The sequence below is a fragment of the Caloenas nicobarica genome, chromosome 16 (genome assembly GCF_036013445.1).
Source record: "Caloenas nicobarica isolate bCalNic1 chromosome 16, bCalNic1.hap1, whole genome shotgun sequence".
Classification (NCBI taxonomy): Eukaryota; Metazoa; Chordata; class Aves; order Columbiformes; family Columbidae; genus Caloenas; species Caloenas nicobarica.
The window spans coordinates 1,456,866-1,473,036 of NC_088260.1; the positions used below are offsets into that span (position 1 = coordinate 1,456,866).

At 46.2% G+C, this 16,171-nt stretch overlaps 1 protein-coding gene across 4 annotated transcripts in view; it reads right to left on the reverse strand.

The window, feature by feature from the left end:
- The window catches only part of ULK1 (unc-51 like autophagy activating kinase 1), a 76,090-nt gene that overhangs the window by 41,354 nt on the left and 18,565 nt on the right, over window positions 1–16,171 (reverse strand). For all 4 annotated transcript variants that reach the window (XM_065646015.1, XM_065646014.1, XM_065646016.1 and 1 more), the window contains exons 7-10: window positions 13,745–13,918; window positions 11,999–12,072; window positions 9,328–9,429; window positions 1,597–1,655 (exon numbers count right to left, since the gene is read on the reverse strand). In XM_065646015.1, coding sequence (XP_065502087.1) covers window positions 1,597–1,655; window positions 9,328–9,429; window positions 11,999–12,072; window positions 13,745–13,918 — 409 coding nt within the window. The remainder of the gene's footprint in view (window positions 1–1,596; window positions 1,656–9,327; window positions 9,430–11,998; window positions 12,073–13,744; window positions 13,919–16,171) is intronic.

A 16,171-nucleotide genomic window follows, 5' to 3' on the forward strand; every position in this document is an offset into this window, starting at 1 on the left:
CGAGGAGAACGAAACCAAACCCCGGCACTGCTGCAGTCTGAGAAGGTCCCTGGAGTGCGCTTGTGTTTCATCCCGTGCTGGCAGAGGCAGTTAATTCACGTTTACTCAGGAAACAGCACAGATTGTGGCTCATGTTCAAGAGACAAAGTGACTTTGGAAAGTGGGGAATCAGCATTTACACAATGGCTGCTTCGGATCAGACCTGGGCTTGCATCTAAATTCTGGAGGAATTTGACAGTTCAGAAGTAGAGCTGAGGGAAAATGGTAGATGCAGAGTGTGCACCAAGGACTCACAACCAAGGATAAGGACTAATCCCCACAAGAACAGACACGCTCTCCTCTTAGAGCGGAGTTTCATTTCTCCGCTCGCCTGCATCCTCCTGCACACACCGTGATCAACACAGGAAGCTTATTAATTGTAGGGATTCATTGCTCTCTTAGTAAGAGGGACTGCCTCAAAGGTGAGCAGACATCTTTTAGGCTGTGTAAGGGAAACAAACTCTTACTGTCTGCCCATGCAGACTATGTGTCTCCAAGTATGTGGCAGTGGTTTTGCTCTGAATTGTTCTGTTTGGGTGTTTTACTCCATTGCACCCTCTGGTTCAATCCAGGAGGGCATGCAGATGCCCCAAATTTAACCCTGGTAAAAATTCTCCCTTTTCCCCCAAATGAAAAAACAAAGTACTTAAAAGGGAAATTAAATGCATAGCACAAGTCACTGATAAGAGCTCTAGCTTCTAGACAGTTCCTTCCGCTGTCTTTTGGAGGTGTCCAAACTGATAAGGAAAAAAAAAATAAAATCCATATACAGCAACTCAATGAACCTCCTGCATATGTGGTTGCATTAGCAGCTCTGTCAAATGGAAGCTAACTTTCTGATTAAAAGAGACCTTCCAACTTTTGGATCTATAATCTGGAACTTCACTCATGTCTCTATACCATGCTGAGGTTTCCAGAGAAGGCATGACGTTCTGCTTTAAGAGCTCAAAGATCAAAAGGAAAGGCCACAGCAACAAAATCAAAATACACCGACAAATCACAGCCCCGAGCAGCTAGGTAATGTACAACCTGGTGGGACGAAAGCTGCTCTCTTCCCCTTGGAAACTGCTGTAGTGTTCATTTCCATCGAGGTTATAATATTTCCTCCTATAAGCAGGATGGACACAAGCAGTTGCTGTCCTGACATGTAAGAAATGGGAATGTGATCTGCAGTCAGGTGTGGCAGGTTATGGGACAGACTGCGGTTTGGCTGCTCGTGTGATTGAAGAATTGTGTGACTTCAAGAGCTGCTCCCACCTCAGGGAAGCCACACAAGGGGAAGGGCCATCAGCTGGCTCTCAAAATCACTAGTGACTCTGGATTTTTGCACTGGAGGAGAGAAACAGCATCTGCAAAAAGAGGGAACACCAACTCTGGCAATGCACTGCTGTCTGACTGTCTCTGGGCCGTATCACTGCTGCTTTAAGGAATGGGGGAAGGCAGGTGGCCAAATATTTTAGTCACCTCTCTGAGTGACAAGCTAGGAGCATATGAGGACAGGCGTAAATACAGAGTAAACAAGTGCACAGAAATGGTGACACTGGAAAAATCACTTACTTCGGCATCAGCATCTTGTTTTTCTCATAGAAGAGACGAAGATCCTGTGGGCTGCTGGCCTGGAGAGGAGAAAGAAAAGCAAAGCATGAAGCAGTTGACAATGAAGGAAAGGGATTCACATTTTTATTTCGCAGCTACTCTGAAGAACAGAGGCACTTTTCAATTGCTGAACCAGTAGAGAGAATGAGAACCTGCAGGTTGCTTTGCACTGAAAAGCCAGCACTGTGCCAGAGTGAAAATACAATATTTCAGCCACTGTGTTTGTGCCCCTGCCCTGGTCCTGTCCTGCTCTGCCCTCCAAGGGCTCTGCGGGTCTGAGCTGCTCGGCATTGCAGACGTGAGGAGTCCCCAGCGAGGAACAGCAGCTCCCGCAGAGAACGCGGATTAGGGCTGCAGGGCACTCCGAAAAGGGGCAGGGAGCCTGGTGATGGGCAAGGGACCTGTGAAGAGACCAGGAACACCAGGGAACAGCAACTGAATTACGATTTTCCACTTTAATTCCAGGAAGTCAGAAGGTCTCAAGCCACAGCTCCTATTTGCGCAGTAATATACACAACTGCGGGGGGTGTTGATGACGAGATCCCAAGTTCTGAGAGATGCGATTTAAAAAAAAAAAAAGTCTAGGCACAAGAGGTTTACAGCTGAGGTTAAAAATAAAATCTCCAGTACAGAAGTACAGACACATAAAAATCTCCCAACGTCATTTCTCCATTTGTTTTTATGCAATGAATAATACAGGCCAGTAAATTAACCCCAGCGTCTCAAGCTCTTCTGCTTAGGCAAAGTCTCTTTAAAAAAGGCCGAGCAGGCTGGCTGGCACAGCACAGACACGAAGGCACATACAAACACGGAGGGAAGATCAGAGAGATTCATCTGCGATCAATTATTGGCGCAGCAGAGTGTGTAGCAAAGTGAGAATGAGGAGGCAACAGGCAGCTTCTCCCGAGGTGCAGGGCAGGCTCGAAAAACCCTCCAGCCTTCCACCTACTTCCATTTCTAAATTAGAAGCATTTAAGGTCAATTAAGATGCTTAAACCAGCAAATCAGACAAGCCAATCTGCAGATGGCCATCAAAATACCACTAACGCAGCGTGTCTGGAAAAGCAGCCACATAAGATGCTGTTTCAACATCACCTGCTCCCTCAGGCTGAAGATGGAAATTAAGGATAACTGAGAGCTCACTACAAAACCTCAAGAGAAACCAAAACGAGAGTCTCAAAAGCTGCAAATATTAATACTCGTATAGAACTGATCAGGACAGTATTTCTTGCACAGTCTGAGCAACCCCAGCTTCACAGCTCTCCCATCAATTTGTACAATAAGAGCTACTGGATTCCTAAAAGGAAACAAGAAAGATTTCCTGGTTGTCCTTTCTGCAACAACATACCCTTTGCTGTTCACAGACACAGCAGGGACCCAAACAGGAGGCACAAAAATACCTTCTTCACAAACCTTTAAAATTAATGTTATTCAGCAAAGCATGCTGTTATGTAGATGCCAAACTGCATCAAAATTTCCAATCCCTACCACCCAGTTTGGTTCAGTAAAGCTGCATTTTATGCTTTCTTCCCTTGCAGATCTTGCCCTGTAATTAGATTCTTAACATTTGGCAAACTTTAAAACGGCAAGTGTGCACACTGCACCAAATGGCGTGGCCACGATGCTCCGTGTGATGAAAAACGTGCCTGACAGACATAAGGTCCAAGGAGGAACAGAACTCCCTGGCAGGGAATCGATGCGCTCGCTCACATCAGATACAAGCTCTGGCTGTTTGCTCTGTTCATTTCCTGTTGCAACAACTCAGTTGTTTCACAAACACAATGAAGCTCTGATCTATTTCAAACACTGTTTTGTCAGAAATCTTCCTGGCAATAAAGACAGAGTATCTTAAAAGCAGCACATATGCAAGGCTCAGTCCATTAGAGAGGGTTTCTAAGCATCAGCTTGGATAGAAAACAAAATCCCTAGTAAGTAACCCTCCTCTTTGTACAAATTAAAGAGATGTCCCTGTAGGGATGTTCTTCCACATGCTGCTGTCTCAGTGCAATTCCCACTTGTTCTGCAAGGCCCATACCCAGATGTCAGGCTCCCACACCAGACCACGATCCCTCACCAGGCTGTCCCCAAGAGCCCAACACTCAAGGTTGGTCTCTGATATAGGAAGCTGCTTGCTGGGGAATAGAGTCATTTCAGCGAGTGCCCAGCACAGAAAACTGTGCATCATCATTAACTTGGTAAAACCAACCGCACCTTCACATAAGTCATCATTAATGAACCGAGTGGTGCAGTTCTGCTCCCAGCAGCGGGCTGCAGGTCGCTGTAAGGTGCCCACTGCTCTGCTGTCAGCATCCACCTCACCCAGCTCCGTACCTCCAGCCACCTTGCTTACCTCTCCTTTCAATAGTGTTTCTCTGAGAATCATGGAAAAAAAAAAATGCAGAGATGTTCGTAAAACACCAAAAATGCCATTTGAATTCTTTCTTCTAGGAAGCTAAGGACTTAATTTGAAATCTACCTTCAAGGCAGATACAGCCTACTCAAGAAAAAATACCAGAAAAAGCACATTTTAGGCACCTAAGAACTAGACCATTCAGGGTACAGAGAGCCAGCTGCTACCTGTAGGACAGCAGCCATCTGTGAGAACCAGGGATGCAGAATGGACAGCTCCGTTTCCCCAAGAACAGGAGACACCAGCGGGACAATTCACACCTTGTTCCCCCTCTTGTGTTACTACGGAGCAGCTGCCTTACCATAACTTGCCCTGGTTTTGTCTGTCCTTTCTATATATAAAGACAATTGGACAAATTCAATCCTGCCACTCTGTGACTTTGTCCTGAGCAGCAGTGGAAATGTGTTGAGCCAAAGGCATTCGGCATCACCCTGCCAAACCCCCCCGGCTGCTGGCTGCCCGCAAGCGAGAAGCACGCGAAGAGCACGCAGGGGGTGTTTCCAAAAGCACTCAGCACCGGATTTGTTGTGCCTGGGGAAAGGCTGGGTGCAAAAGCCCAGAGCTCAGCTTGAAGAGGGCCAGAGACATTCACACCCTCGGTGAACAGCACGCTCCACTCAACACTTCACAGCAGCTGTGCGGGATCTGCTCTTTTGTTTGAATCCTCTCCTTTGGGATTCCTGGGGATTTGGAGGTGTAAAGAAGGGATTCAGATACGTCAGGGAAAAAAAAAGAAAGGAATAAGTAATGATGTTTCTAGCTCAGTAGTTCTTGGGAAAAGCTTGAAAACCTGCTGCAAACACCTCCTGCGTGCGCAGTCTTAACAGTTGATGTCTTAAGACTCCCACAACTAAGCAGTTGGCCTTCAGGGGATCCTTGAAAGCACAAGGACTGGAAAACAAACAAACAAAAAAACCAACCAACAAAACCCAAACCCTAAATGTTTTTCTTTAGCTCTTCATGAATGTTTTTCTCTCTACTGCCAACAGAGCAGGATCAGACCCACAAACACTGGGCCAAAAGCCAGTGGCTCACTGTCTACAGCAACAAGTCAATCACCGCACCCCATTTTGGCAGAGTAACCCCCCACCACCAGGAGAACCTGTCCCCATTGACACAGGACAGTCCAGAGGAACAGCTTTGGGAACAGAGGAGCCTAACAAATAAACCAGGAATTCAAATCCTAGGTATAAAATTCGCCCTTCCTTAGTCTTCCTTGAGGCCCATTTCACAACACAGCAGTTGTTGGAAGCGATACATAATCCTAGGACTTAGGCAGAATTAACCCAGAAAAGCAGTGGACTTGGTACACCAGGCTTAGAAATTAATTTTTCACCTAGCAGCTAGCTGGGATGAGAACATCCGCGGGCAGGTTAACTCCTTCAGAGCTGCCAGACCAGGCAGCAAAACCCGCGTCACCTCTTGTCCCGTCCCTGCTCGCCCTCCCGCAGCCACACAGAGCAGGAGAGTCACACAAGGGCTCAGACAGCCAAGGTTCCGCGGTCCTTCGCGGGATCTGGTGTCTAACTGGACCCGTGCCACTGCCAGAGACAGCTCTGACAGAAAGTGCATGTGTTTGGTTGTGTGACTACTGAGAGCTGCCCAGTTTTCAAAGGGGTCACACAAGAGAAACCAACAGGTACATCGGGAAGATCCCTCTCCGCTAAAAAAATTTTTAAAGATTGAGGTCATTTAACTCTAGTTTTGTTTAAAACATCTGACAAGTACTAGATTGTTTTTGGAAGATATTTTAGAGGCTGTGTGAATCTTTTTCTTCTCTGCCTCCAGTTTTGCTTCTGATTGTCACTTGCCTGCACAGCCTATGTCACCTCATGGTGGGCACCGGGTCCCCATCTTTTCAGCTCAGCAAGGACAAGAGAAAACCACCGTACCCTGGAGACACTTCTCCGCAGCGCTCAGCATGACCAGGAAACACGCTGTTCAAGTCCTGTCCTCAGCAACAGAAGAGAAGAGATGTACGTGCACACCTCTTATTAGGCCAGGCAAATTAACAATTCCACATTAATACAGTGCTCAGCAAATCTGTTTATAGGGATTATGAATCCCATTAATCTCATCCCTATGGCAGCCTCGCTGTTTTGTTTATGGGCATGTTTACTACAGAAAGCTCCTTAAGACAGCTTCGCCAGCCATCCTACCAACTGTTCACATTGAGCATCAGCGGCTTCTGTCTTGTCCGCGTGCAGGGAAGGGACAGAAATGGCTCTGGGAAGTTGCCTTGGGTGACCCAGCTATAGTTAATTTTAACTTTGAGAAAGCCAGAAGTCGCATTCACACACATCTGTCTCGATTTACAGGCACTTTCTGGATTGACAGCTGCCTCAGCCTTTCAACACATTTGATCTTTTCTCCATCTAACCCAGCCTCCTGATGCCCTATTTTATTTATAGACAGCTCATTCCTGCTCAGCACAGATAACACTGGAGTCCTTCTGGTTCGTGTGCCCATCCAAGTGCCTAACTGGCTCACGCAGGGAACAGCCAGAGCACCCAAACGCAGCACATTTCGCCCTCCGTGCTCCGGATCCCGGTGGAGTCTCACCCAGACAGAGGAGCGGGGCTGTCCCTGCCAGCAACACACGGGGAAGATTCCAACATCAGAAACCCAGTTCCTGCCTGCTCTGTACAGCCGGGTCTGCTGGGGGCACCATGTGGAATCAGCCTGTTCTCTCCCCACCCATTTGCAGATGTCCCTCCCAAAAGCATCTTTCCTCTTCAGGGTCTCCCCATCACCTCCGCCCAGGACCCCTCTTCTCCTCCCCAAAGCCTTGTGAACAGCTGCTTCTCGCCTGCTCCATGACCATCAGCAGCAAATTCTAACAGCACAGTCATGCCAACGAAGAAATAAAGCCGGTTAACCTTTAACTAGCTTTCCAACATCTGCCCTAGACAGGCTTCTTTCACCTGAAACTCGCAGCTAGGAGAAAGCGATTTGTGACACGCGTGGTCAAAACAAATAGATGGCACCCGGAGAACCATCTGGGCTGAGCTTTGCATTCCGCCTGATCAAACAAATCCACAGCTGCTACTGCAGGAACAGATGGGGCCTGGCATTTCCCTTCAAAATACAAACCCCAACAGAGGAAAGGGTGCAGGGGAAAAATAAAATAGAGAAACAAATGACCCCCGCCCCCAGCCCAACAGGTGTTGGGTGTATATGGGAAAGAGAGCAGGTATCCAGTCGGGCAGGCACAAAGCAAGGACCAGGACCAGAACGTCCCTTCGTGCCCATGACGGGGACAGCTGTGCCCAGCCAGCGGGACACATCGGGTCTGCTCTCACCTCCCCTGGGCCACACGACACACAGAGCTGACGGTTTTCGGGCCACCTGCCCTTTCAAAACCTGGAGAGCTGAACGAAGCTGACTAGTGTTCAATATTATGTCCTGTGAAAAACCTTCTTTATAAGAACAAATATTTTCAGAAGAACATTTGTGACACACTTCCATGACCAGTGATAAAAACTACCTAATTCTTTTCAAAGCAATCAGATGCCCCAAGGTTGCGTGTGAGCTACCAAGTGAAGAACACTGATGATGAAGTCACCACGTTAAATGATAACTAAATCATTTGAATGAGTACAACACCAAGGTGTCTCGAGACTGAATGGCACCAGGTTAAAGAACGAACAAGCACAAGGCTCTCAGAGCCAAAGCTTGCCTTCTCCACCCCCCGTTTTTCCTTAATGCACAAATATTTATTTTCTTTTATCCTAACAAGTCATTTTCTCCTCTCAAACAAAGCTACCAACACTGACAAGTGGATGCAGCTAGTAAACAGGAGCCATTCAGGAGTTCCAGCCTACTTTGTAGGAGTGTTTATAAAAACAGAAACGTGCAAAGGAAATGAAGTCTTGATCTAAATACAGAGCAAGCTGGTCACACAATATACAGCACTGAAACGGGAGATTCTTAAAGCAGCAGGGAAAAAATGACCCTGAAGGAGAAAAGTGTTCTTGGCTCCACACAAAACCAAAACACACCATTAATTTACTGCTGTATTTGCCCACTCTGTCCTGCAACAGATTCAGAATTCACTTTATCCTTCCTGCTGATGTAACTACATAAACATTCAAGGTCTAGTGTGAAATTCTGAAGAGCTGTGGAGCTAAAGCTCTAGAAGGCCTGCAGTTCATAAAATTTGCCTTATTACATGAGCAGAGATTCTCCCCCTCTCCCCTAAAGTGCCATGTGTTTTCTGTTGTTCTGTTAGGCAGTCAGGATAAAGACTGATCTAAGAAGCTGCAGAGTTGGCATCAGCCAACCCATCAGATGCAGACGTGAGGTTTGGTCTTTGTCCACTGATCAGAGACAAGCTCTACAGAGCTCACGCATTAGAGAGGCAGAGAAGATGCAGCAACTCAAGCATCTCCCTGTTATGCTGTAAGACAGCAAGAGGAAAAAAGAAAAAGAAAAAAAAAACCCAGAAAAGTACAGTACTTTAAAATAGTGGTTGCAAGGGAGAGCCTGCAGATCTCACTCGGCACAGAAAAGTAATAGGCAGTGGGGCACACTAATGATTTGAAACGAGACAAATACACTGAGTCCAGAAGAACTCCAGTTTTATATAATTAAAAATGCATGAAGTAATCCTGTGACAAGTTCTCCATCATTCAAAAATTTAAAATCAGAGAATACTTTTCATAAAAGATATGGTCTAGCTCATCCAGAAGTTACGGCATAAATTACAGGGTGGAGTTTTACTGGACTGTGTTACATTTGAGGGGTTTCACGCTGGAAGGGATTGCTGAGAGATGACAGGTAAGATCCTTTTGATAAGATCCTACTTAACTGCCCTAAAACCAAAGTCAATATATCTGCAATACACCAGTTACCACCAAATCATCAACATTAACTTGCATTTACGATCTTCCTTATTGTCCTTCCATACCCAACAGAATTATAATTATAAAATATACACTAAGTACAGCTCTAAACAGAAACTTTTTTTTTTTTTTAAGTGTGGGCCTGGAAAAAACCACTGCTTTAACCGATTAACGATCGTTTTCTGAAGAGATGACTCTTCCTAAAGATTTATAACCAGCAAATCCATTTCACTGAGATACAGTCCAGAGAAGTAACACACCCAGCATTACAACATATAAAGCACCACATTGTCAAGGTGTTGGACAGCCAGACCTCCATGAGTTTGGATCTATGAGAGTTAATATTATAGATGACAGAAGCTTTAGAGTAAGTGGATTAAAAGGAAAAAAAAGAGAAAAGGAAAAAAGAGTCAGAAACATTAGATCTAAGCAACTCACCTGGAAAGGAGCCTTTCCCGTCAGACACTGATAAATGATGGTTCCTATACTCCAGAGGTCAGCTTTGGCATCGTAGTGTTGAGACATAATGACTTCTGGTGCCTTTTTGGGAGAGAACAGAAATCAGTTTTATAAAGGATGTACTTTTTTTTTTTTAGTAGCTGCAAGAAAGAAACAGAAGTCATAATATGCTTTAAAAAAAACCCCTTGAGCTACACTCCCCAGTAACCATTAAAGATTTGCTCCCGAGAAGACTGTAACACAAGCCTGAAAGGGCCAATTCCCCATCTAAGCAGAGGAAGCAGAGATTTTCATTCAGGCAGACAGAAATACCCTATGTACACTATGCTGTTTGGCTACTTGGGGCAAACTCCTTACTCTCTCTTCTCGGTGTACCAGCTTCTGAATCCACCTGTGCTCAGCAAACGCCTCACTCAAACAGATCTTCTACATCAAAGCAAGTAATGTGTAAATGATGAAGAAAAGCAAGGGCTCACAGTGCACAGGTAAGCTTCAGCCTCCATCCTCATCTCCATCGCTTACGCACTGTCCTCATTTAGTCCAAGACAGCAGCTCCAGAGCCTGCTGCCAAGTGCCCCAGTTGGGGTTCAAAGGCTGCTGTGTGCGTTCCGGAGCAGCAGCCCCAGCCCTGCCGTGCCTGCCCCTGCTCTCCAAACCCTCCCTGCGCCCTCGCTCGCTCCCTCGCAGGCTGTTCAGAGCTGGACACGGCGCCAGTCTCCAGCGCCCTGGCTCGGGGCAGAGAGACAGACGGGCAGGCTTGCTAATCCCACGTGTTTATAACAACAGATCGCATTGCAGTGCTGCCAGCGTGGAACAAGAACAATTTTCTAGCTCTGTTGGAGGTAAAGGCCACACATAACAGAAAAAAAATGGCAGCAAACAAGTCGTGGACAGGAGCTTGGTCTATGCCCAAGGGAAGCAGGTTTGACACCAAATAAAGCCAAGGAAGCAGGACAAGAACTGCACAAGGAGGCTTCCAGTCTCACGTGACACAGATCACATCAGGGTTCACACAGAAAGCTCATTCTGGTGTGGGTAAAATACCTTTTTTAAAGGAGCAAAATGGAAAGAGCAGCAATGGGCTACAAGCTAAAGCAGGTAAATGAACCCTCCCTCCCCATTTTCCTTCAAATCCATCAGTGAACAGAGAATAATATGAAACATTCTGAAATTCCTTGTAATGTCCAAATGTCCAATTTGTAAAAAAAAAAAAAAAAAAAGAGAAAGCTCATCCCTAGCCCTTTAAAAAAAATAAACTGAGTGTTTTCATTTACTTTCACAAGAGACTCTGAAAGAAAAAGTATCACTAAAAACAGACAATTCAGGAAACTCTCACAGAAGAAAAAAAAAATTACATCATCTTCACATATAGCATAGTTCAAATAAACACCAGGCTTCAAAACAAGGGAGAGAGAGAAAGTCTGTTTTGCTGGAGTTAGTGCTGTGGAGCAGACCAGCAGACACCCACCCCTGTCAGTGCAGCCAGTCCAGCCCAACCCTGCCCAACGAGTACGGGCAAGACCTTGGAGTGGATTAGACCATGTTCAAGATCAGATACCTACTGCCCCAGGGCACCTGTAAGCATTTCAACCCAAACTGATCCACATCATCTTTCTACTTTGAGCTCAGACACCCACATCCCCAGGAACTATTACATGGCCAGCTGACTTGGACATTTTTATTTCTGGCCTGGCTTTGTCATTTTTAATTCCACTGACTTGAGGTGACACTGAGGTCTTGACTGCTGCCATGAGCACAAACAAGACATCGCCTCCTCACATCTTGGTCTCAGAGCGGACAGTACAAAGGGGGTGAAAGGGATCGGTTTGGTTTTTTGAACACATCTGTTTCACAAGCTAAGAAGTCATCCTGGAAGCAGCTGGTTTGGTGAAAGTATTTGCTGGGGGGAAAGGTTAGAGAGTGGGAATGCACAAAACAAATTGCAAACAGAAGCAGGTGAGCTCCATTTACACTTACCTGCTGAGCCATACAGCAAAGAATTCTTAGGATTAAGTTAACCAGAATGGCAAAATCTCTGCCTGCAAAGGTCCATATATCTGAAGGGACTTCGCAAGACCAAAAGACCATTTTACAAAACTGCTGTTAAATAGGGACCTTGCTCCTGATGCTGTGGCCTTAGCAAAAAGCACTGCAAAGCCCAAGGTGGCAGCAGGCTCACGGAACCACTCCGTCCCCAAAGCACCTGCTGAAACAGCGATTTATTGAGGTTCCTCTCCAAGGAAGCAACACCTCAAATATAGCCAGATATGTGAAATGTCACCCCAGCCCTTATTCTCTTTTGTTGTTGCTTTGCTCTCAGCAGAGGAAATAGATTCATTTCCCAATGCCTCCAGCACAGACACCCCAGGCCCCTCTGGAAGATGCAGTTTCTGGGAGCAGACAGCAATCATTACTCCATTTTGTTCAGTTCTATTTATCAACAGCTCACCTGAAAGTTAGATAACACAAGCACCTGTCGTCCAGCATTACCAGCAGCTAGAACTTTATGGAAACTCCCTGTGCAATAGCTGCTTTCTGACAAGTAAATAAAATCTCACCTTTGGGGGAAAGACTAGGAAAAAACAAAGCCTTGCTTCTAGGGGGCAAAGCAAGAACAATACAGACAAATCTGTAGGTAAACCACACTTACCATGTACATTGGTGAACCACACAACGTTGCTGCCATCATATTATTCTGCAGGTATCGGGCAAACCCAAAGTCAGCTACAAAGAGAAACAGAGAGGTAGGTCAGGATCAGACACCAGTTCTACAGAGCCCATCCCTTCCCCAGTTGATTCCCTCTTCTTTTGCTTCTCATGAATCTTTACAGCAAGTGAAGTACAAAGTCTTAATACTTTGATAGCTCTCTTCTCCTTGTGTTAGCTATTACTGCACACTGCAGACTCTAGAGAAGGACAGATCAAGCCACAAAACCAAAAAAGCATTCTGAAGAACAAACTCCATTCATTTTTCAGAGATCAGTAGTCATTTCTTCCTATATCCATTTGCACTCAAAATGTCAGCTGCTGGGAGCTGGTAAAGCTCTCCTGACTTCAGTGAGAGGGCATCAGTCCGTACTGCCTCATTCACCTGCTTCTATCTCAACTTCTAGTTTGGAGAACTAAAAGTTCCACTGAAAAGGCTGCAATGTAACATACATCCATGAGAAACCACTACTCATCACCACCCCCATTTCTAGACTGGCCCTGGTGAAAAGAGTCTTGTTCTGCTCCTTTAGAAGAGTTTCAACAGTGCTGACTCCAGCTCCAGGACAGAAAGCTGAGCCACACTTCACCTGGAGGCTAGAGAATCCAGGGGCAAGGAATACCACAACAAATTCCCTCCGCAGGTTACTCAACATCTGATCATATGATACTCAGAGGTTCTCTCAAGGTTACCAGATATTTCAGGCTGGGAGAGTGACAGAGCTGTTGACACTGTCACCTGTCACTGATGGGTACAGCTAGCTGTTCCCTGGACCATGTATCAATATTTCTCAGGGAAGCGAGAGGAAAGGGTTGCAGGGTCCATCTGCAGCTCCCAGTCGCTGCCACCCACCAGGTAACTCTGCACTTCAGCCTAATGGGCAGCAACGTCCCGAACTTTTCCACTGGACCTCATTTCTCAGCTGAATCAAAGCATTAACACTCCCTCCACAGCACAGGGTTCAGGCAATAAACAGCTTTATCTAATTGGAGTCAGCTTCAGCTCGTGAACTGTAACATAATCAAAAGGTCCCCGTGTTGAGGGTGATATCATCCAGCTCTTGTTTCTGAGGGACCACGGGGGATGAGTGTGCTCTGTAACTGGATTTCTAGGGCATCTGTCCCAGCTACTGGTCCATTTGTGCCACTTGCCTAATGTGCAAAAAGTGAATCTCTTCCAGATACCTGGAAACCTGCCTCTAATTCCAACTGCTTTTAGGTATGCCCGACTCCCGCTGTGCGGTCCCAGGCCAGCCAGGAGAGCAGCTACTTTCAGGCCTTAAGACACCAACATTTACCTCAATTCTATAAAAAGCTGAAGACAAAAGTCACAACTGCTGCTCATTTCTTAGTAAGCCTGGAGACTACAAGTCAATTCAGGCAGGCTGGTGTGTTTTTTTACCAAGACAGGCACCGTTCAGCTTGGAAGCGGAGCAAGGCCTGCCCAGTTCTTGTGTGTCTGTGTCCTGGCAGAGCAGAAGCTCTTGCTCCTCCTGCTTGGAGCCAACTGATGGTTATGTCTAGCAGGGGAACCAAGTGAGGAAGATGAAAAACATGAGGGTATTTTAAAAAGCGCAGTAATTCTTTCCTTCTCCTAGACAGCTGCCCAAAGAAAGATGGAGGCTTGCCACTTTTCTGTCACCAAACTCACCCGAGAGCTCTTAGGGTGACGTTTGCAATGGGGTCTTACCGATCTTTATGCGAATGTTGTTGGGATTTGATTTCCTGCCTCCAGCGTAGGACAGGAGGATATTCTGTGGTTTCAGGTCCCGATGGATGATGCCTTTGCTGTGCAGCATTTTCATGGCACCTGCTATCTGCTGGAGAAAGAGCCTGATGGTGTCTTCACTAAGTGTCCGCATAGCTAGGAAGGAGAAAAAAAAATAGCTGCAGATGAAAAAATTACAACACCAGTTCTATGAAGAGCCCAGAAGGCAGATTCTCCACAGCAATTAGCTATAATTTGGCATTTTCACTTCTACATATGGCGTGTTTTTCTCCACACACTATTTCTAAATGATTCCTACAGGCAAAAAGGGAGAGCGTTTGCATTCCCAGCTTATTCTGTGGTTGGGGCTGTTTTCAGCCCCGAGCCTCTCACAGTGAACTCAGGCCAGTGGCGGATGCTAAATTTGGGTTATCAACTGAGTCTAAAAAGTCTAAAAGGTAGTCAGGATTAGGCTTTACGCCTGCAGGGATTGTTAAGGCCCAGGCTGGGCCATGACAGGGCTGGTAGGTTAAATTCAGATAGAGTCAGGGTACATGACCAGTGGGAATCTGTAACTTCGGGGTGTGAGTCCAAGTCTAGGCCTAACCCTTGTGCGTCATCGCCCACCAGACCAAACCATAATTCTAATCCCACACCCGGTGTTCGGATGAACCACAGTCCAATATCCAACAACGTAGCCCTACCAAACAACCCCTGCAAGCTGTCATCTGACACCCTCCCTCTTGCATCCATCGGTAGGAAAGAGCAGTAAGACTGCTTCAGAACACATTTATAAGCAATTTGTTTTTTAAAATAAATATTAGCCATCAAAATCTGCAAATATGGAAGCTCTACACTGTGTTCTCCTGAGATATGGGCTTCCCAAGAACAGTGGCGTGAAAATTAACATTGAAGGGATTAAAATAATGTTCAATCGGCTGTTTTAATCAGAGTGATGAGACATTAGCTCTCGTTATTTTAAGAGCCACGTGTGTGAAACTCTTGCTGAAGCTGGGAGCAGCCTGCTGAACCAAGCCCAGGGTCACGGTGCTGCCAGCCCGGCTCCCTGTCACTCACACAGCAACTCGGCCTTCAAGAAAGCACCATTCCGCTTGAATAAAATAACCCCTTTTGTAAGAGGTCCTTGTAAGTTACTTGGGACTCCATTAGTGTTTTTCCAGCTGTTCTCTAGTAAGACATTTAAACAAGCTGGCAAGAGCTTCAAAATGCTACTCTACCCAGTCAGCTAGAAGGGAGGAATCCTTCTGAAAACACAGAGGAGGTTGCACGCAGCTTTAGCACAACACAGGAAATTAAAAACTCCAGCTTTTAAAATATGTGCATGGGAAACGGTGAGGGACACAGAAGTTAAACAGCACTTGGAACAGAAAATAAATTCCCAGGGCTCCCAAAGCTGGCTGTTCTGGGAGGTGGCACAGGCAGAGCTGAAATGTCACCACGGCTATCAGCTGGTCCTGGGCTCACCCGCGTGAGACCAGAGCACATGTAGATAGAGTTTCCCTCCCCTCACTGGGCCTTTCTCCTCACCAGCTGGCACTCGGTCGGAATTCAAGAGACTCCTCTGCAAGAAGGGGAGATTCTGCAAAGGGATTTTAAGGACGTTAAGAGGCAGCTCAGAAGCAAGTCTTCCAAACCCACTTGCACCTTCTGGAAAAAGCACTGCCTCATCCTTAACAGAGCCTTCCCCGACCTCCTGCTGAAACACAGCAGTGCGCTCAGTCCTGTACTGTTTTCTGTCTATTCAAGGTCCAGAAGCTTAGCTGTGCTCAATCTTCTCTCCAACAAAAGCTCTCTGCAATATTTTTGTGATTCTTATTCAAGGAAATCTATCCAGGAATGGTTAAAACACCATCTTTAAACAAAACAACTAGAATTCCAAAGTTTTTTTGCCCAGGAAAGGACAGGCTGCCTCATCATTCCCCAAACATGAAGCAAGACTTGAAAGTTGGCAGCTCTAAACACTATGAAGCTAGCAGGCAATTACAAACCCCTGGCTAAGTACACTCTGCCTCTAGCAGAACAGCTCTGTTGTCGAGAGCCTTGTTCTGACCTGCAGTCCAACAGCGTGCCGCATCTTCAAGGCGTTACCCCTCTATAATTTGGGGGTTATAAGGCTAACGCAGCACTAGTCACCATCCCCCAGCAAACCAGCTAAGCGGCCTCCCTAATGTGGATTCCGACTCTTTACGCTGAAAACAAAAACACTGCTACCCAGACCAGAAAAATCCATTCACCCAAAGAAAACAGGGCCTCTAAGCTACCAATTTCTGTCAAATTTAAGCTTTTCCATTTCACAGAAGTCTGTCCAAAGCTCTCAGCCCTGCAAAGGGACCATTTTCCTGACACACGCAGAACCTGAGCTGGTGTCTGAGCCTGCAGAATCCTCCA